This window comes from Rhamphochromis longiceps, linkage group LG7, assembly GCF_057381845.1.
Source record: "Rhamphochromis longiceps isolate RC_006_pf linkage group LG7, R_longiceps_female_GT1.1, whole genome shotgun sequence".
NCBI classification, from domain to species: domain Eukaryota; kingdom Metazoa; phylum Chordata; class Actinopteri; order Cichliformes; family Cichlidae; genus Rhamphochromis; species Rhamphochromis longiceps.
The window spans coordinates 68749187-68768755 of NC_140563.1; the positions used below are offsets into that span (position 1 = coordinate 68749187).

At 43.7% G+C, this 19569-nt stretch overlaps 2 protein-coding genes across 9 annotated transcripts; both read left to right on the plus strand.

Moving 5' to 3' along the window:
* The first annotated feature begins 10251 nt into the window (after nucleotides 1-10251).
* LOC146666874 (zinc finger protein 277-like) lies at nucleotides 10252-13313 on the plus strand. 8 transcript variants are annotated; one of them, XM_085415010.1, is made up of 8 exons: nucleotides 10252-10379; nucleotides 10901-11114; nucleotides 11389-11477; nucleotides 11591-11673; nucleotides 11909-12000; nucleotides 12704-12814; nucleotides 12893-12982; nucleotides 13216-13313. In XM_085415010.1, exons 1-7 carry the CDS (start codon nucleotides 10352-10354, stop codon nucleotides 12963-12965), a joined length of 690 nt encoding a protein of 229 aa, XP_085271136.1. In that variant the 5' UTR covers nucleotides 10252-10351; the 3' UTR covers nucleotides 12966-12982; nucleotides 13216-13313. The 8 variants fall into 8 exon arrangements, 6 of the variants coding, with proteins under 6 accessions (XP_085271136.1, XP_085271135.1, XP_085271132.1 ...); XM_085415009.1 differs by having other exon boundaries at nucleotides 12893-12994; nucleotides 13216-13303; XR_014912815.1 differs by having other exon boundaries at nucleotides 12704-13047.
* Nucleotides 13220-15571, plus strand: LOC146666875 (zinc finger protein 277-like). The gene is made up of 4 exons (XM_085415011.1): nucleotides 13220-13312; nucleotides 14369-14411; nucleotides 14497-14671; nucleotides 14866-15571. The coding sequence occupies exons 1-4, from the start codon at nucleotides 13307-13309 to the stop codon at nucleotides 15053-15055; spliced, it is 414 nt and encodes a 137-aa protein (XP_085271137.1). The 5' UTR covers nucleotides 13220-13306; the 3' UTR covers nucleotides 15056-15571.
* Nucleotides 15572-19569: the final 3998 nt, after the last annotated feature.

Here is a 19569-nt window from a genome sequence, read left to right on the forward strand (position 1 = left end):
TTCCCCAATATGCAAATTTGAATGCCTGAGACCACATATGTGATTGGCTGGCTGGGAAGCCGTGCAGGCCCTGATTTGTGGATTTGAATTCCTCAGCCCTCAGATATGATTGGCTGGCTTAGAAGCCACGAAGGCCCCAATATGCAAATTTGAATGCCTCAGGACACTTATTTGATTGGCTGGGAAACTGTGCAGGCCCTGATTTGAAAATTTGAATGTCTCAGTCCTCACAGAGGATTGGCTGCCTGGGGACCTGGCAGAAATATATAGAAATACTATTATTAAGCATAAATACTACATTTAGTAGAAATACTATGTTTTAGCACAAATATTATAAAAAGAAGAAAGACTATAATTTAGCAGAAATACTATATTAAGCACAAATCCTATAAAAAGCAGAAATACTATAATTTAGAACAAATAGTATAAAAAGCAGAAATACTATAATTTAGCAGAAATACTATGTTAGGCACAAATCCTATAAAAAGCAGAAATACTATAATTTAGCAGAAATACTATATTAGGCATAAATCCTATGAAAAGCAGAAATAGTATGATTTAGCAGAAATACTGTATTTAGCACAAGTACCGAAAAGTACCAGAAATACTATGATTTAGCAGAATAGTAATAACTTATTGAAACACAAATGCACAGAGGGACACACAAACACAGGCTCTAATCCAGTCAACCAGTCTAACTATGTTCAATTTAAATCCTACAATGACATGCTGTCAAATAAGGGCAGGATCCTCTCTCTCCCACTAAACACACACACACACACACACACACACACACACACACACACACACACACACACACACACACACAGGGAGAGAGGACTAAGTTTCTAGGTCAGCCTGGGAGCTGCTGAATTTGAATCCACCAATCAGAGAGGCTGTGTACTTTTTCCCGCCAAAACAGGTGCCTCTTTTTACACACGCAGCACAGAGACATAGACCTGCTTCTTTCAGTTTATTTCACATAGTGAGGATTCCCCTCAAACAAATGACCATAATTTCCTAACCATAGGGGCTAGAGCGGTCATTCTTACACCGTTTTGTTCAGAAGAGATGGGGGAATCTTCAAGTGTTGACAATTTATCATTAAAATATGAATTTTTAGAGATATATGACATGGATGACTTGTTGACTTAGAAACCACGAATTCCCCAATATGCAAATTTGAATACCTGGAGCCCACATACATGATTGGCTGGCTGGGAAGCTGTGCAGTTCCTGATTTGTGGATTTGAATTCCTCAGCCCTCAGATATGATTGGCTGGCTTAGAAGCCATGAAGGCCCCAATATGCAAATTTGAATGCCTCAGGACACATATATGATTGGCTGGGAAGCCGTGCAGGCCCTGATTTGAAAATTTGAATTTCTCAGTCCTCACAGAGGATTGGCTGCCTGGGGACCTGGCAGAAATATATAGAAATACTATGATTAAGCATAAATACTACATTTAGTAGAAATACTATGTTTTAGCACAAATACTATAAAAAGCAGAAATACTATAATTTAGCAGAAATACTATATTAAGCACAAATCCTATAAAAAGCAGAAATAGGATGATTAAGCATAAACACTACATTTAGTAGAAATACTATGTTTGAGCAAAAATCCTATAAAAAGCAGAAATACTATATTAGGCACAAATCCCATAAAAAGCAGAAATAGTATGATTAAGCATAAATACTACATTTAGTAGAAATACTATGTTTTAGCACAAATAGTATAAAAAGCAGAAATATTGTAATTTAGCAGAAATACTATATTAGGCACAAATCTTATAAAATAGCAGAAATAGTATTATTTAGCACAATAGTAATAAGTTAAACAGAAAAATTGGAAAAGCAAAATGGACAGCTGAAAAAATGCTGAACATGCTGAGGGTCCCTCAAATATACTTGTTAAATGAAAAAATCAGCAAAAAAATACACAGGGAGAGAGAAGTAAGTTTCTAGGTCAGCCTGGGAGCTGCTGAATTTGAATCCACCAATCAGAGAGCCTGTGTACTTTTTCCCGCCAAAACATGTGCCTCTTTTTACACACGCAGCAGAGAGAGGCACAGGATTATTGCAGCCTATTTCTCATAGTGAGGACTCCCCTCAAACAAATGACCATAATTTCCAAACCGTAGGGGCTAGAGCGGTCATTCTTACACCGTTTTGTTCAGAAGAGATGGGGGGATCTTCCAGTGTTTACAATTTATCATTAAAATATGAATTATTAAAGATATTTGACTTGTAATGCACCATAACGGAGTAGAGCGAAGCAAAAACTGCCTTGACTTGCCCTCAAACAACGCTTTCTAACTCGAAATCTATTTGGAGTATCGATATCATTCTTTCACCGTAAGAGACAGCAGGCTTTGGTGAACAATCATGGAAATTTTCAGGTCTCTGTGGAAATCCAACAAAAAGTTATGACGAGAGAAAAAAGTGGTTCATTTCCACAGTTTGAAATCTGAAGAAATCTGAGCGAAGGACGAATTTCCTACCCTCAAACAAGTCCAACTCATTTCAGAACGGTAATAGGTGAGAAAGAAATTCTTGAATTGTGAGCGTCAGGGGTGTCTGAAGATATTCGGGGACAAGCCTCATGTCTTAACTTTGCTTCGTTAAGGAGATATGACGATTCGAATATGCCTCTCATTACAGAAATCCAGCGGTGATTTTGAACAAGCTCTCCATTCACTTTATATGGAGAGTTTTCTGACCTTGTGTTAGTCTGAGGAGATTTGCAAAAATTCTATAAATCCCACAACAATGATGGTGACATTTTCTGAAAGCCAGCAAAAATACCTACGTTTTGATGTATAATTTGTGGAAGTTGAGTGAAAATTGAGCAAGTAGCAGGAAGTTGTTCGGACATGAAGTGAAAATTGCAAAACCTTCAGTGGCACACTGGAAGCCAAGAGCATAGCAACCATAACAACACATGTATTTTGTGAAAAATCACAATTTTGCAACTCAAAACTTTAAGAGGCATAAAAGTAAAACAGTAAAAGATTTGAAAAAGCTGAATCATACCTGAATAGCCAAATAATTTGTGAACATTTTAAAATTTGAATGGTTGTTCTAGGTGAAAATATGAGGAAGTAGTTAAGTTTCAAAAACAGGCAAAATTTAGCAGAATTGCAGAAGTTTCCCATTCATTTCAATGGGACAAATTAAAGGAAAAAAGCTTAATATTTTAAAAAGTATAATAGTTAAAAATAGCAAAAATCGTAGCAGGAATTAGCAAAAATAGCTGAATAGTTTAAAGTTTGAACGGTGAAAATAGCACAAAAATTGTGGAAGTAGTTAAACGGCGAAAAGTGTACGGAAGCAACTAGAATAAAGTATAAAGAATAAAGAGAAACAGGAACTCAATAGTGTGGATGCTTAAAGCATCCACACAATAATAACTAGAAAGATTTGCATTTCCTGCGAAAATGCAGTGTGGATGCTTAAAGCTGAAGCTGTATGCAAAAACTAGCTGAAAAAGCTGAAAAGTTGCAGAAATTGTAAAAACTTTGCAAAAGCAAAGGAACTTAGCTAAAATGGAATAACTTAGCAGAACTGCAATATCTTAGAGGAAACATAATACTTGGCAGAAATACAATAGCATAGCAGAACTTAGCAGAAATATTGTAACTTACCAGAAACATGATAACTTCTCAAAAATACAAGAATTTAGGAGAAATAGTATAAGATAACAGAAAGAATATATTTAGCCAAAAATACTTAAGCATTACAGAAACACTATGATTTAGAAAAATAGTACAACAGAGCAGAAATACTGTGATTTACCAGAGACACTGTGATGAACTATGAATATTGTAATTTTAAATCAATACTGTTTTAGCACAAATACTATAATTTGACAGAAATACTATATTTAGCACAAATCTTATAAAATAGCAGAAATAGTATGATTTAGCACAATAGTAATAACTTAAACAGAAAAATTGGAAAAGCAAAATGGACAGCTGAAAAAATGCTGAACATGCTAAGGGTCCCTCAAATATACTTGTTAAATGAAAAAAATTGGCAAAAAAAAAATATACACACAAGATCCAATTCAGTCAACCAGTCTAAATATATTGAATTTGAATCTTACAATGAGATCATCCCATAAAAAGGCTCTCTCTCTCTCTCTCTCTCTCTCTCTCTCTCTCTCTCTCACACACACACACACACACACACACAGAGAAGTAAGTTTCTAGCTCAGTCAAGCAGCCTTGGAGCTGCTGAATTTGAATCCACCAATCAGAGAGCCTGTGCACTTTTTCCCGCAGCACAGAGAGACACAGGATTTTTGCAGTCTATTTCTCATAATGACAACTCCCCTCAAACAAATGACCATAATTTCCTAACCGTAGGGGCTAGAACGGTCATTCTTACACCGTTTTGTTCAGAAGAGATGGGGGACTCTTAAAGTGTTGACAATTTATCATTAAAATATGAATTATTAAAGATAATTGACTTCTAATGCACCATAACTGAGTAGAGCAAAGCAAAAACTGCCTTGACTTGCCCTCAAACAACGCTTTCTAACTCTAAATCTATTTGGAGTATCAATATCATTCTTTCACCGTAAGAGACAGCAGGCTTTGGTGAACAATCATGGAAATTTTCAGGTCTCTGTGGAAATCCATTAAAAAGATATGACGAGAGAAAAAAGTGGTTCATTTCCAGAGTTTGAAATCTGAAGAAATCTGAGCGAAGGACGAATTTCCTACCCTCAAACAAGTCTAACTCATTTCAGAACGGTAATAGGTGAGAAAATAATTCTTGAATTGTGAGTGTCAGGAGTGTCTGAAGATATACTGGGACAAGCCTTATGTCTTAACTTTGCTTCGTTAAGGAGATATGACGATTCGAATATGCCTCTCATTACAGAAATCAAGCGGTGATTTTGAACAAGCTCTCCATTGACTTTCAATGGAGAGTTTTGCGACTTTGTGTTGGTCTGAGGAGATTTGCCAAAATTCTATAAATCCCACAACAATGATAGTGACATTTTCGGAAACCCAGCAAAAATACCTACGTTTTGATGTATAATTTGTGGAAGTTGAGTGAAGATTGAGCAAGTAGCAAGAAGTTGTTCGGACATGAAGAGAAGACTGCAAAACCTTCAGTGGCACACTGGAAGCCAAGTGCATAGCAACCATAACAATGCATGTATTTTGTGAAAAATCACAATTTTGCAACTGAAAACTTTAAGAGGCATAAAGGTAAAACGGTAAAAGATTTGAAAAAGCTGAATCATACCTGAATAGCCCAATAATTTGAGAACATTTTAAAGTTTGAATGGTTGTTCTACGTGAAAATATGAGGAAGTAGTTAAGTTTCAGAAACAAGCAAATTTTAGCAGAATTGCAGAAGTTTCCCATTCATTTCAATGGGACAAATTAAGCTTAATATTTTAAAAAGTATAATAGTGAAAAATACCAAAAGACATAGCAGGAATTAGCAGAAATAGCAGAATATTTTAAAATTTGAACGGTGAAAATCGGCTGAAAATTGTGGAAGTAGTTAAGTGCCAAAAAGTGTGCGGAAGTCCCAAGAGGAACTCAATAGTGTGGATGCTTAAAGCATCCACACAATAATAAAGAATAAAGAGAAACAGGAACTCAATAGTGTGGATGCTTAAAGCATCCACACAATAATAATAATAATAAAGAATAAAGAGAAACAGGAACTCAATAGTGTGGATGCTTAAAGCATCCACACAATAATAATAAAATATATAAAATATACAGAGTTGAATATGTGCAAAACAAGTGGCATTTATATACAGTGTGGAGTGCATAATGTTAAAGTTCCAGTAGTGAAGCTGAGGTGTCTATGACGTGTTCAGCAGTCTGATGGCCTGATGGAAGAAGCTGTCTCTCAGTCTGCTGGTACGGGACCGGATGCTGCAGAACCTCCTTCCTGATGGAAGCAGTCTGAACAGTTTATGGCTGGGGTGACTGGAGTCCTTGATGATCCTCCCCGCTTTCCTCAGGCACCGCTTCCTGTAGATGTCTTGGAGGGAGGGAAGCTCACCTCCAATTATCCGTTCAGAGCACCGCACTACTCGCTGGAGAGCTTTGCAGTTGTAGGCGGTGCTGTTGCCATACCAGGTGGTGATGCATCCAGTGAGGATGCTCTCAATGGCACAGTGATAGAAGGTCCTGAGGATGCGGGGGCTCATGCCGAATCTTTTCAGTCTCCTGAGAAAGAAGAGGCGCTGCTGCGCCTTCTTCACTGTTTTGTTTGTGTGTACTGACCACGTAAGATCCTCAGCCAGATGTACGCCAAGGAACCGGAAGCTGCTCACTCTCTCCACAGCAGCGCCGTTGATGGTGATGGGGGTGTGTACTTCTCTGCACCTCCGGAAGTCCACTATCAACTCCTTTGTCTTTGCGACGTTGAGGGTGAGATGGTTGTCTTGACACCAGTGGGTCAGGGCGCTGACCTCCTCCCTGTAAGCTGTCTCATCACCGTTGGTGATAAGACCCACCACTGTAGTGTCGTCCGCAAACTTCACGATGATGTTGGAGCTGTTAGTGGCTGTGCAGTCGTAGGTGTAGAGTGAGTACAGGAGAGGGCTCAGTACACACCCCTGTGGAGCACCAGTGTTCAGTGTGATGGGGGATGAGGTGATGCTGCCCAGTCTGACCACCTGGCGTCTGTCAGACAGGAAGCTAAGGATCCAGCTGCAGAGGGAGCTGCTCAGTCCTAGATCCTGCAGTTTCCTGTCCAGCTTCGAGGGAACGATGGTATTGAATGCTGAGCTGTAATCTACAAACAGCATCCTCACATACGTGTCTCTCTTCTCCAGGTGTGACAGGGCAGTGTGTAGTGTCAGGGCTTTGGCATCATCAGTGGACCTGTTGTGGCAGTATGCAAACTGTAGAGGGTCCAGTGAGTCGGGTAGTGCAGAGCAGATGAAGTCCCTGACCAGCTTCTCGAAGCATTTGCTTACGATGGGGGTCAGGGCTACAGGTCGCCAGTCGTTCAATGAGGAGATGGTGGAGGATTTGGGTACAGGGACGATGGTGGCCATTTTGAAGCAGGCTGGGACTACAGACAGAGAGAGGGAAAGGTTGAAGATGTGCGTGAACACTCCAGCCAGCTGAGCCGCGCATGACCTGAGGACGCGGCCGGGAATCCCGTCCGGACCAGTAGCTTTGCGTGCGTTCACCTTCCTGAAGCACTTCCGCACATCCTCCTCAGACACAGTGTGCGCACTGACGTCATCCGCGGTGCGCACACTGTCCGGTCTCATGGTGTTCGCTGTGTCGAATCTAGCGTAGAATACGTTTAGATCCTCACACAGAGAGGCCGTGGTCTGCGGTGTGCTGGTTTTCCCTCTAAAGTCTGTGATCGTGTTTAGTCCCTGCCACATACTCCGAGGGTTGTCAAACTGTTGCTCCACCCTGTCCCTGTACTCACGTTTGGCTGCTTTGATCGTCTTCCGGAGTTGGTAATGTGCGTGTTTGTAGTCCGATGTGTTCGCGGAGGCAAAGGCGGTGCTCCGTGCCGCGCGAACATCTCCGTTAATCCAGGGTTTTTGATTTGGGAAGGATTTAACTGTTCTGGGTGGGACGACATCTTCCACGCATTTCCTGATAAATCCACAGACTGAGTCTGTGTATTCATCAATGTCTCTGGCGGCCACGTGAAACATTTCCCAGTCCGCGTGATCAAAACAGTCCCGCAGCGCAGACTCCGATTGGTCCGTCCAACAGTGCACCGCCCTCCGGGTTGGAGCTTCCTGTTTCAGCTTCTGCCTGTAGGCGGGCAGGAGCAGGATGTAGCAGTGATCTGATTGGCCGAATGAGGCGCGGGGGAGGGCTTTGTACGCATCCCGGAAAGAGGTGTAACAGTGGTCGAGTTGCCGGTTTCCACGAGTGTTAAAGTGGATGTGTTGGTGGAGTTTGGGTGAGACTTTCTTCAGGTTTCCCTTATTAAAGTCTCCGGCTGTGATAAACGCTGCCTCTGGGTGTGCGGTTTCCTCGCTGCTGATCGCGCTGTACAGTTCCCTGAGTGCTCGGTCAGTGTCGGCTTGTGGGGGAATGTAAACAGCCGTAATAATCACTGCTGTAAATTCCCTCGGTAGCCAGAATGGCCGGCACTTAATCATCAGGTACTCCAGGTCCGGTGAGCAGAAGGATTTGACCGGGTGCACGTTCGCATAATCACACCAGCTGTTGTTGATCATGAAACACACACCACCGCCTCTGCTTTTCCCAGTAAGATCCTGTGACCTGTCCGCGCGGTGCACGGAGAACCCCGGTAGTTGTATTGCGGAGTCCGGTACCTTGTCCGATAGCCAGGTTTCTGTGAGGCAGATCACGCAGCAGTCCCGCATCTCTCGCTGGAATGAGATCCGTGCCCGAAGCTCGCACAGCTTGTTCTCCAGAGACTGCATATTAGCCAGTAATAAACTGGGTAACGGTGGTCTGTTAGTGCGCCGTCTCAGTCGAACCAGAACGCCAGATCTTCTCCCTCTGCGTCGGCGTTTGCGGCCTCCAGGGCCAGAGAACAAAGGCGTCTCAGGTGAGATGAATGGGGGGTCTGCGAACGGAGGGTCCGTGTTGCAAAACTTGAACTCCGGAAAGTTATAAGAAAGACCGTCTTTTATGTCCAGTAAGGTTTGTCGGTCGTACACAAGGAGACATGTGCTACTCGCGAAAAAATGAAGGAAAAGTAAAATTAAACACAGAAAAAAGCCGTTGCTTGGGGGAGCTCGCGACGAGGCTGCCATACTCGGCGCCATCTTGATCACATCTTGATATTGCGATGACAATAAATTTTTTATTTATTGTGCAGGCCTAGTACACAGCTGACAGCTCTATTTGACAACTGTTAGAATTCATATTATGGCAAGAACCAATCAGCGAAGGAAACAACAGTCTGTCATTTCTTTAAGAACTGAAGGTCAGTCAATCCAGGAAATTGCAAAAACTTCACAAAAACCATAAAGCGCTACAAAGAAACTGGCTCACACGAGGACCGCCCCAGGAAAGCAAGAGCCAGAGTCCCCTCTGCTGCTGAGGATACATTCATCCACCAGCCTCAGAAATCACAAGTTAACAGCTACTCAGATCAGAGCGCAGATAAATGCCACATAGAGCTCCAGTAACAGACACACTCTACATCAGCTGTTCAGAGGAGACTGTGTGAATCAGGCCTTTATGGTCAAATAGCAAGCAGAGGAGATTAGTTTGGGCCAAGAAACACAGGGAATGGACATTAGACCATCTGTGCTTTGGTGTGATGAGTCCAAATCTGAGATCTTTGGTTCCACAAAGGTGAACGATGGTCTCTACATGCATGGTTCCCACCATGAAGCATGGAGAAGGAGTGTCTGGTAGTGTGTGCGCCAGTGAACATGAACTTTTAAAACTCAAAATATTTTTTTATATACTGGTTAAAAGTGTTTGTGAAATACTTTGTTCTTTATGCTGGACTAACAAACTGCAGTCACAAAGACTGACTGTGAGCACTTTTCGGTGATTACAGAGTCATAATAACGTGTCATATATGAGATTATCACCATGGCATGACATCACATCATGTATGTATTTGCAATATTTAAAAAAAACAGCTGACAGTGTGTTTTCATATTTTCATTCTGTGCTTAAAGGGAGAAAGGTTTATTATTTCTGCAGTATTGCTGTCATAGCTTTTATCTATAGTTTTTTTTTTGTTGTTGAGAATAACAGAGTCAGACTGCAGGATGAACACTGAGCTGTTTGTGCCCCCCAGTGGTCTTTGACCACAACGTGCTTCCAGTGAATTCCCGAATCCAAGCTGTGTGTCATCAGCAGCCACTCCACCTTAAAACTGACTTCACGTATAAAACTTGGGTCATTTATTTAAGAATTTGCACCATATCCAGCCTTCTTGTGCCCCCCTGTACAGAAACTCAAATGTTATTTTCAGACTTTTATTTTAGGGAGCCTTACACCTGTACACATGGTACACATTCAAAATAACGTTTCATTTAAAAATTTGTAATAGAGGGGAGGACACATATGCTAATGTAATGTTAATAAATGGGGATTTATGAACACTAAACTTTCATGTTCAGAGAACACGCTCAGCTATATCTTGAGGATCTGAGTGTTCATGTGATTTATATTCTTTGCTATATATATGCAACAACGTCCAACGTTACATGTTAGTCAACTTCATTCACATTAATTAACCTTCAGCTATCGAAACTTGAGTTTTTATATTTCCTTGAACCACTTGAATGCACCTTTTCTAATTCGTGTTTTACCGGGGGTCCGCGAAGGCGCTTCGTTGGCATTTTACGGCCTCCGATTGGTTCGATTTGTGTTATTTGCACCACGTGACACCAGACATGGCCGCCAGCGAGCCGAGTAAAGACGGTAAGTGTGACCTTTTAAACGTGTCCGCGGCTTTAATGCTGATATCTGGTGGTCTGCGTGCAAAGGTTTGGGTGTCGGTGACTCTCCGAGTCTGTGGGAATCCACAATCAGCAGAAAAAAGGCTAAAAAAAATCAGAAAAGCAGGCGGGAACCCGCCCGGCTAAGCTAGCAGGCTAGGAAATAGCTGGGCTGCTAACTGTGATTATACAGCAATCTCTATATTCAGTCAGTACTCAGTCTGACAGCTGTGAAGTTTATTCAGGATTTAACAGCGTGTAAAGTCTGAGTTCGATTAATGAGTTATTTAATTCATTAATTAATTTATTTTTTTTACTTTTAGATCATAGTTTTGTCCCCACGGGTGATGAAAATAATTGTATACAGACAGATTTTTGTAGATCAGAGGGAAATGCTTCTTCATGCCAGGCTGTACATTCTCGCTTCCGCTTGGTTTTGACTCACCTGGTCTGGAGTAGAGTGTGTGTGGTATATAAGGTGTAGTCTCTCTTCTGCTTTCTCAGGTAAGGACAGCATTCTGGAGCCGCTGTGTTTCCCCGATCAGCCGGCTGACATCTCCAGCCCTCCCGGTGTTCAATGTCCCGGCTCCGAGCCGCTGGTCTGCCTGTTCTGCTCTGAGTCCGTCCCACCGCCGCGGAAAGACGTCCTCCTCAGACACCTGCTGATGGAGCACAAGCTTGTCATCGCCGACGTCAAACTCATCGCAGACGTCCCAAAGTACGAGCCACACATGCTCCGGCTCACTCGTTTAACTCTCGGGAACACGTTTGGATGTTTTTAGCATTTGGAACTCGATCATTTCACCAAAGACTTCCTGTAATTATTTGGGGTGATGGGGGGAAACCCTTACCTTACAAGTATAAATATATACAACAAGTCCAGCATGTCCACGCCTGTTAGTGTGCTGCTTTTATGAACCGTGACGAAGTGTTTCTGTGCGCCGGTAAACCTGGCTGTGAGTCGGTTTTTACTGACGAGTTTCCTCCATCAGGTACTTGCTGTACTGGAAGGGCAGATTCCTCGAGCAGCCGCTCACAGATTTCTGCAGCGTCATCAAAACCAACTCCACGGGCCCAGTCGGTGAGTTCACTCAAACCCACAGAGGACCTGACCTTTCAAAGTGAACCACGTACACTTCCTCCAGCTCTGATTAATGACTCATTAAAAACTCTTCTTCCTCGCTGACCTGACAGAGAAGCAGGAGGACTACTTCCTGCTGTGTGACGTCCTTCCAGAAGACAGAGTCCTCCGAGAGAAGCTGCAGCAGAAACGACTGGTGAGGAGACGTGACACTCGGAGCATCCTGAGTGAATCTTGTGCTGCTGGAAGTTTCGTTTCTTTTAAACTTTATTTTGAGGCAAAGTCTGAAAATCAGGAAAAATCAGAAAAATTGCAGATTTGAGTGATTTGACACGCTTTGTGTCGTTGTAACCTCTGCACTTTAAATATCTGAGCACTCTGAGGTAGTTTTCTGAAGAATTCCTCTGAGCTCTTCTTCTGTGCTCCCACAGGAGGAGGTCCTGGAGCAGCAGCAGAAGGAGCGAGACGACAGCAGCTTCCATCGTCTCTGCATGTTCTGCAGCGAAGAGTTCCCGGGAAACAGGTAACGCGCCGCGGGATTCCCATCAGTCCTGGAAACCTCACGTGTGTTAGATTAAAGCAGACAGAAGGTAGAGCTTCCTGAAATCATGTGACTAAAAGCTTCTTTGCTTCCTGTAGTCATCTCTTATGATCCAACCCCCAAAAAGCTGCTTTTTACGCATAATTCCATAAACATCATTCAGTGACATGTCTGAGCCTGAACCAAGAAGCTGATCTGAGACCAGTGCAGCTCCTCACCCTTCTTCCTCTCCTGCTAAGGGTCAGGTCTGAGACCTGTGCAGGTGTGCGCTGGTTCATGAATGGCATGAAGGTGTGACTCACTGGTGTTTACCACAGTTCTTGTGTGGATCTGTGTCTTACCTCCAGTTAAGCTTCCATCCATCCATTTTCAGTCACTGTGTTGGTTCGCAGATGCTCGATCTCCCTCTGCACAGGCACCACCTCCAGCTTCTTGCGGGAGGACGCCGAGAGACATAACCCGCGTCCGCTCCGGGTCTCCTCACATTTGGACATGCAGCGGCCCATGGCGAGAGAGGCTGCTTCCCTCTGTCTGCCACTATGGGCACGCTGCGTGGATCTTGAAGTCTTGTCCAAATGGGAACTTCTGGACGAAGCCCAAAGGACTGCAGCGCAGTGCTAACAGTGATGATGTCAGCTGATGTTTTCTTTTGTTTATTAAAAATGGCTCCACGTGCTGTTTCCAGGTCGTCTCTGCTGAACCACATGGCCAGAGAGCATTCCTTCAGCATCGGACTGCCGGACAACATCGTCTACTGCAGCGAGTTCCTCGACACGCTGCAGGACAAACTGGACAGGTACGCTAATCGTTGCTTTTTATTCACAGCGTTAAGTTTTGTTTCGCGCGCCTTTTCATTTTGCTCCCCTCGCTTCAGTCTGCAGTGTCTGTACTGCGAGAAAACGTTTCGAGATAAAACCACGCTGAAGGATCACATGAGGAAAAATTGATCTCCAGCGCTAACCAGGTGCTGAACCAGGTGCTGTGAGCTCGGGGTAGCTGTGGATCAGGAGGTGCAGCGAAAGGTTGGAGGTTTGATCCCCGGCTCGATCCCAGATACTGAACCTTGGGTTGTCCCTCCTGATAATATTCTTATTTACTGTGTCAGCCTGGATGCAAAAGTTTCAATCAAGTCCACTTCCTAGTCCTCCTCTGATCCTGTGTAAATGTCTGCTCGTGTCATCTCTGTATCGTCCGCAGTGATTGGTCGGACTGGCAGGCTCATCCGGTCTCTGCAGTGTGTCTGTTCTGTGATCACCAATCGGAGACGTTGGAGCAGATCTACGCGCATATGAAGGTACGGGAACGTAGAAGTTTCAGAGAAGGAAAATATCGTTTTCTGCTTTTCATCCCTGAAACGATTCTGCAAAGGCTTCTGGGAGAACGGAGACAGTGCACACTAACAGGAAACGATCTGCTTCCTGAGGTCTCTGCAAACATATGAATCCATCGTTCGCACAAAACATGGATTTTACTCAGAAAGTGCCCTCACACACAGACGGACCGAAGCTGAAGAGCTTTTAAAATGAAGCGCCTTTTATTTTGAAAAGTTTCCAAATAAATACATGATTGTCAAAACTTTAACGAGCAAATAAAAATGTTTCCTCGTTGTTGGGTCTGTGTTTCCACAGGCCCCGCTAGTTTAGAGACTTATTCATCATGAAGGAAACAAGACATAACAGAACATCTTCAACCGGTTTTTCACTCGCTAACGAGGGAAGTCTTTGGTCAAGAACCAGCTCTTGGAGCCCACGCCCCTGTCCTGTCTCAGGCCCGAAGTCCTTCAAAGAGCAGCTTCCCCCGTAGCTATTTATTGACATGGCAGTTACAATACACAATACAACACAAGCACCTCCCACGTAAAACCCCCCAATGGTTCTAAGACGTGTGTGTGTGTGTGTGTGTGTGTGTGTGTGTGTGTGTGTGTGTGTGTGTCATAAAAGCAGGAAGCTCACAACAGATCTGTCAGGATGCATCTGCAATAAAAGCTCCCCCAGCACAGAGTGGCTGGAGAGGTCAGAGACAAAGGAACGTCTTGATCCTATAGGTTGAACTCAGACCGTACAAATTTAAGAAACACGATGACAACATTCAACAATTAGACTTAACACTCGTGAACAATAAATAAATCTAGGATTGGACGTCGACTGCAGTCCGATTTTGTCGTTGATTAAACGTTCTGGTTTAAAGTCAGAACCAGTTTCCCAAACGTGACTCTAAGTTTGTGCTCACGAGTGACGAGTTTACCTGAGAGGCAGAAAAGTTTCTCTCTGCTTTCTGGTTTTGTTATTTATGAAGTCTGTAACGGGCGTCGCGTGCGTGACCCTGACATCTTTCTGTTTTGTGTTTGCAGGAGGCTCATGGCTTCGACCTCCACCTCCTTAAGACCGAGCTCAGTGGGTGAAATCGCCGTGGTAATTCGAGCGCAGTTTGCTTCTATTTCTTCCTTCTGAGTGTTTCTAATGTTCTGTCCTCCCTCAGACCTCAAGTTCTACCAGCAGGTCAAACTGGTGAACTTCATCCGGCGGCAGATCCATCAGAGCCGCTGCTACGGCTGCACGCGGATGTTCGACTGCCGGGCGGACGCCCTGCGTCACATCGCGGCTGAAGGTCACGTGATGAAACTGCCAGAGATGTCCGCCTGGGACCAGCCGCAGTAGGTTTAAGGAAGCGCCTGCAGAATTAACCAATGAGAGCGCGGGCTTTAAAGCTGGCGTACAGCTGCTGATGAACGTGGTCAACGCCACAGATGTTTACACTTCATTTGGAGTATTTTTATCAGCTGAGGAAAATGGCGTCCTTTTTGGGACTAATTTGAGCCTGAGCACTAAACGTCGTCTCGCTCCGCAGGTATTACTTCCCCACGTACGAGAACGACGCTCTCCTGTGCACGCTCTCTGACAGCGAGGAAGGCGACGGTGACGAGGAGCATCGTGGCGAGGAGATCCCGGTCATCGCGGAGGACATCTCTAACCTGAGAGCGCTGAAACAGTCCAGTGTCCTCAAGCAGCTGCTGAAGGAGCGAGGAGGCAGCAGCTAGGACCACAGACGGACACGTGTCATACGTTTGACTCAAAGGCGTCTCTGACGTCGGCTGAGCTCAGCTCATGGTGACCACATGCCACATGGCTGGAACGCAGCGGCACGGGTTTGAGTCCGGCCCTTTCCCTCTCAACTATTTCCTGTACGTCTCTACTTAGTAAAGATAAGAAAGGCAAAAGAAGAGTCCTCTCCACAGCTGGACACGCGGACGCCATGATGTCCGCTGAAACGTAATTGCTCTGCCTCGTGCAATGAAGCTGAAACATGCGTTTTCTTGAATATGAATTTTAGTACTCGAGTAAAAATGATTTTCTTTTGTAACTTGTAACTGAGCTGGATTCAGTGCTGTGGTGGACGAGCTCATCGTCAAGATGAGACGAGAGACTCTTTATTGTCATTGCACAGTCACACTTAGAACAACAGCACTACACAATTGCAAACTGTCCCGCGTCGGCACTACGCACAACACAAACAACACAACACAGGAACTTAATAAATGAAAAGAATGAGTGTATGTTTTACTGCACATTGTTATTATTATTGTTGTTGTTGTCCCCTCAGAAAGCCCAGGGACGTCTCGTGCCTGAAACATCTGTCCTATTTGGTGTTTCTGTTGTTTTTCTGCATCGCTTTGCTGAGCGACACCTGCCGTATGGTGGAGCCGAACTGCAGCGCTCAGAGTTTTCACCGCGTCCTTCGCGTCCAGGCTCACGTTCACGAACATGCAGCACTGAGGAGAGAAACGAGAGGTCGCTGCAGGAACTCACTGCTGTCAAACTTCCTGTTTTATCCTCATTTCGTACTCTGGCAGGCTGTAGGACATTTTGGACAATCTATAATCTTCTAACACAAAAACATACAAGTGTTCACTGAAGTAAACACACAGAGCAGTAGCAGATTTTTTTAAGTGTTTTATTTATTTTCATTTGCTGCTAACTGCCTTGTTTTCATTTGTAGTTTTTGTAGTAGGAAGAACTACAAAATCTACAAATAAACAAAGAGCAGTTAGCAAATGTAGTGCTCTCCACTATGTGAAGCCCTCACATGAATTTTTAGATTTTTCAGTTTAAGCCAATTAAATGAAATCCAAAAATTCAGCCCCAACAATCAAATGATCCCCTATGAGCAAGCACTCTGGCAACGGTGGAGAGGAAAAACTCCCTTTTAACAGGAAGAAACCTCTGGCAGAACCAGGCTCAGGGAGGGGCGGTCTTCTGCCATGACTGGTTGGGGGGTGAGGGGCAAAATTAAATCAAACATAAAGGAGAGCACAGCGTATTTATGACAGGTCGGTGGACTGTGGCTCGAGTTCAAAAGATGCTCGAATCCCGCCTGAGGTGGTATGGACACGTGATTCGAAGCAATGAGAACTCAGCAAAAACGACTATTAAGGATCGACCCAGACGGACGCCGGCCTCGAGGCAGACCCCACAGAGCGGGACATTCGCTTCAGCTGAAAATCTTAGAGGCGACCCAGAAAGCTGCAGGAAACGCAATGGCACATCCGGCAACAGTTAAACCTACTTTAAGTAGGTTTACACCCCACGAACCAGGCGATTCTCTTTCTGTTGTCTCTTGTTCCCGTACCGCTGGGCGCTGAAGATTTTCCACAGTTTGTCTGAGTTCTGCCATCTCTTGCCTGAGTTGTGTGTTTTCTCGACAGAGTCGTGTGTTTTTTTGAATGTGTCGTGTGACATCGTTACTGAGTTCTATGTGTTCTTTACTGAGTTCTATGTAGTTTTCACTGAGTTGTGCGTTTTCTAGCTCGAGTTGTGCGTTTTCTAGCTCGAGTTGTGCGTTTTCTTGACCGAGTCGTGTGTTTTCTCAACCGAGTCGTGTGTTTTCTTGAATGTGTCGTGTGACATCGTGACTGAAGTCTATGCACATTTCATTGACTCGTGCGAGTTCTTCGGTGAGTCGTGCGTTTTCTTCCCAGAGCTGTGCGTTTTGATGCCGGAGTTCCTCTCTCGTACGCTCCAGTTGGTCTAACGGATCTGCTCTTGCCTGTGACATTTTTGTAAAGGTTTAAGGCTCAAGGGTGTCAAAGGGTAGCTGTGTCTCAAACAACTGTCTCTTTCTGCTGTAAACTGTTGAACGAGCTCCTATTTATAGACTCGGTGGGCGTGGCAGAGAATGCGATGTCGCTGTGACAAAACAATGATCCTTTGATCTTCTCAAAGGATCATTGTGATGTCGCCGTGACGTCACGATGATCGTTCGAGAAGATCAAAGGAGCGCTGTGGATCATTCTGCGCATGCTCAGATCAATGAACGGGAGAACTATTTGTAAATACTTTGCTAGCTAACAAAGGTGCTTTTAGCAACAGCTGGTGGTGGTTCGTCGTTATCAACCCTTAAACTCGTGAACTGGCTCTCTAGCTTTTCGATTGCTACTGTTGTCTATCACATATGTATTATTTGGAACCCAGCTTACCTGTAAAAACAGACACACAGCAGGTAACAGGAACTACTCGGTGCGCCAGCTCGGCACCACTAGGCTGTGTCCCAATTCAGGGTCTGCACGCTTGAAGTACGCGCACTACGCACGGTGCGTACTATAAGTATGAGAAGTGCGGAAGTGAGAGGCTTGTGAAATAGGACGGTCTTGCCTTCGTCGCGCTGCTCAGGTTGCCTAGCAACCATGATACTAACCGCGAGAAACGTGTCATACAGCTTTGTGTGACAGAAACGAAGGAGAACATGTTTTGTTCATTTGAGACCAAAGGACCGTAAAACATGATTGTTGGGCTTCATTCCTGTGCTGAACAGTCATTTAAGATTAGCTAGTAAATAACAATTAGCTGATGTTGGTCATGAGACTAAAGTCATCTCACTGTGGTAATGTAAATATAATATGGCCAATATTAAAGTTATAGTCAGATTATTATGATATATTACAGCAGTGAGCTTGAACAGTTGTTTATATGTCCTATCACCTTAAATCTTCACTCAAAGACGAGTATCTGTGACAGTGTGTATACAGATGTGTTATATATAAGAGACAAATATTGTTCGTTTAATACGTTGGCATTATTACATTTGGCTCAATGCTTACATATGTGTATAAAGCAAATGTACGAGCTGTGATAACTGTGTCTGATAGAATGAAGAGTAGACTGATATATGAAATATTCCTTTATTGGGTGAGAAAATCAGACCATGTCATAACTGCTGTAAGTCACACAGAATAGACATCAGAGCCTTAAACAGGCTGACGTCTGCTAAATGGGTCAAACTGGGCAGAAAGTCTACAAACACATAACATCCTTATAGAATATGATGTAACACTATAGATCAACTTAGCTCAGAATATATAAAGCATATAAACAGTTACAGCAATATGATGCAACAAACACAGCAGCTACTGATCCAAAATACTCAAAGCTTCATAGAACTGAAACCAACATTTATTTTAGCTCCATTCTGCTGCTGATACAGACTTTAGGTTTCTGAACATTAAACTTGTTGCTGCCTTTCATGGTGTGTAACTTGAAGGCCCTGAGTACTCTGAGTACTTTCTCCCACACTGGAAACACTGGGATGATCACATTATGTGAACATTACCTAATAAGACTGATTCAGCACAGACAGTTATGTTAAACTTTCCTAGCAGTCCTTCACAAACAGGGAACAGTCTGTCTATTCTCTCCATCTGTCAGCTGCTGCTGGCTCTTCCTCCTCCTCTTCCTCACACACTGCCGAGTTTGTCCTGGTGGATCATCAGGGGTGCAAAGCCTCACAGATGATGTGCAGCAGTGGGTCCCTCAGTCTGTCCTCACTCTGGACACTTGCAGTCGTCACACATGGACATCAAATGTGTGATAAGCTGCAGGATTCAAACACAAGTGTAACTTATAAACACATGTTCATACTTTTATTCCACAATCAGAGAGAAAGAAACAGAGAGAGAGTGCAGGACAGACAGACAGGTGACAGTCTCAGGTGTACACACTGCTACACAACAGCACAGAGAAGCAGGATTTAGTGTTTGTGTTATTACGAGTGTAAACAAGAAGAGTTCCAGATGGTGCAGTGGACACATGTGTGACTGCTGTGATTAAAGCATCTTTCTTTCAGCTTAACGAGTGAACCGTCAGCTCGTTCAAACACACGTTAAAGTCCATTTGGCTCGACACCACCGAACAGAGGCAGCAATATAACACAGCTCACATTAACAGTGCAGTGGATCCTGCTTGTGTCGTGATATTCAGGACTGCAAACCGAGCAGCATCACTGACTTTCAGCTTTTTGTGTTTGTGGATATATGACTGACTTTAATTATCCACAAAATCATCACATTCTCTGCAAGATTAAGGTCGACTATATATATATTTATATATGGGGCGATCGTGGCTCGACCCTATATTATCACGCCCAAACCTCGCAATAATAGCGGTGTAACAACTTGTTCTTTGTGACAAGATAAACATGTCTCCTATACAAGATAAACACACCTTTACAATATTGACCACAGAAATGTACAATCAAGAACATTTTAACTGCTGGAACCAT

What these genes read in the sequence shown, in the direction of transcription:
- LOC146666875 (XM_085415011.1), top strand. An exon ending in CCTCCTTAAGACCGAGCTCA is followed by an intron (nt 14,412 to 14,496) that starts GTGGGTGAAATC and finishes GTCCTCCCTCAG; the next exon opens with ACCTCAAGTTCTACCAGCAG. An exon ending in TCCGCCTGGGACCAGCCGCA is followed by an intron (nt 14,672 to 14,865) that starts GTAGGTTTAAGG and finishes CTCGCTCCGCAG; the next exon opens with GTATTACTTCCCCACGTACG.
- LOC146666874 (XM_085415006.1), top strand. Translation starts at nt 10,352, where the DNA reads ATGGCCGCCAGCGAGCCGAGTAAAGACG. An exon ending in CAGCGAGCCGAGTAAAGACG is followed by an intron (nt 10,380 to 10,900) that starts GTAAGTGTGACC and finishes CTGCTTTCTCAG; the next exon opens with GTAAGGACAGCATTCTGGAG. An exon ending in CTCATCGCAGACGTCCCAAA is followed by an intron (nt 11,115 to 11,388) that starts GTACGAGCCACA and finishes TTCCTCCATCAG; the next exon opens with GTACTTGCTGTACTGGAAGG.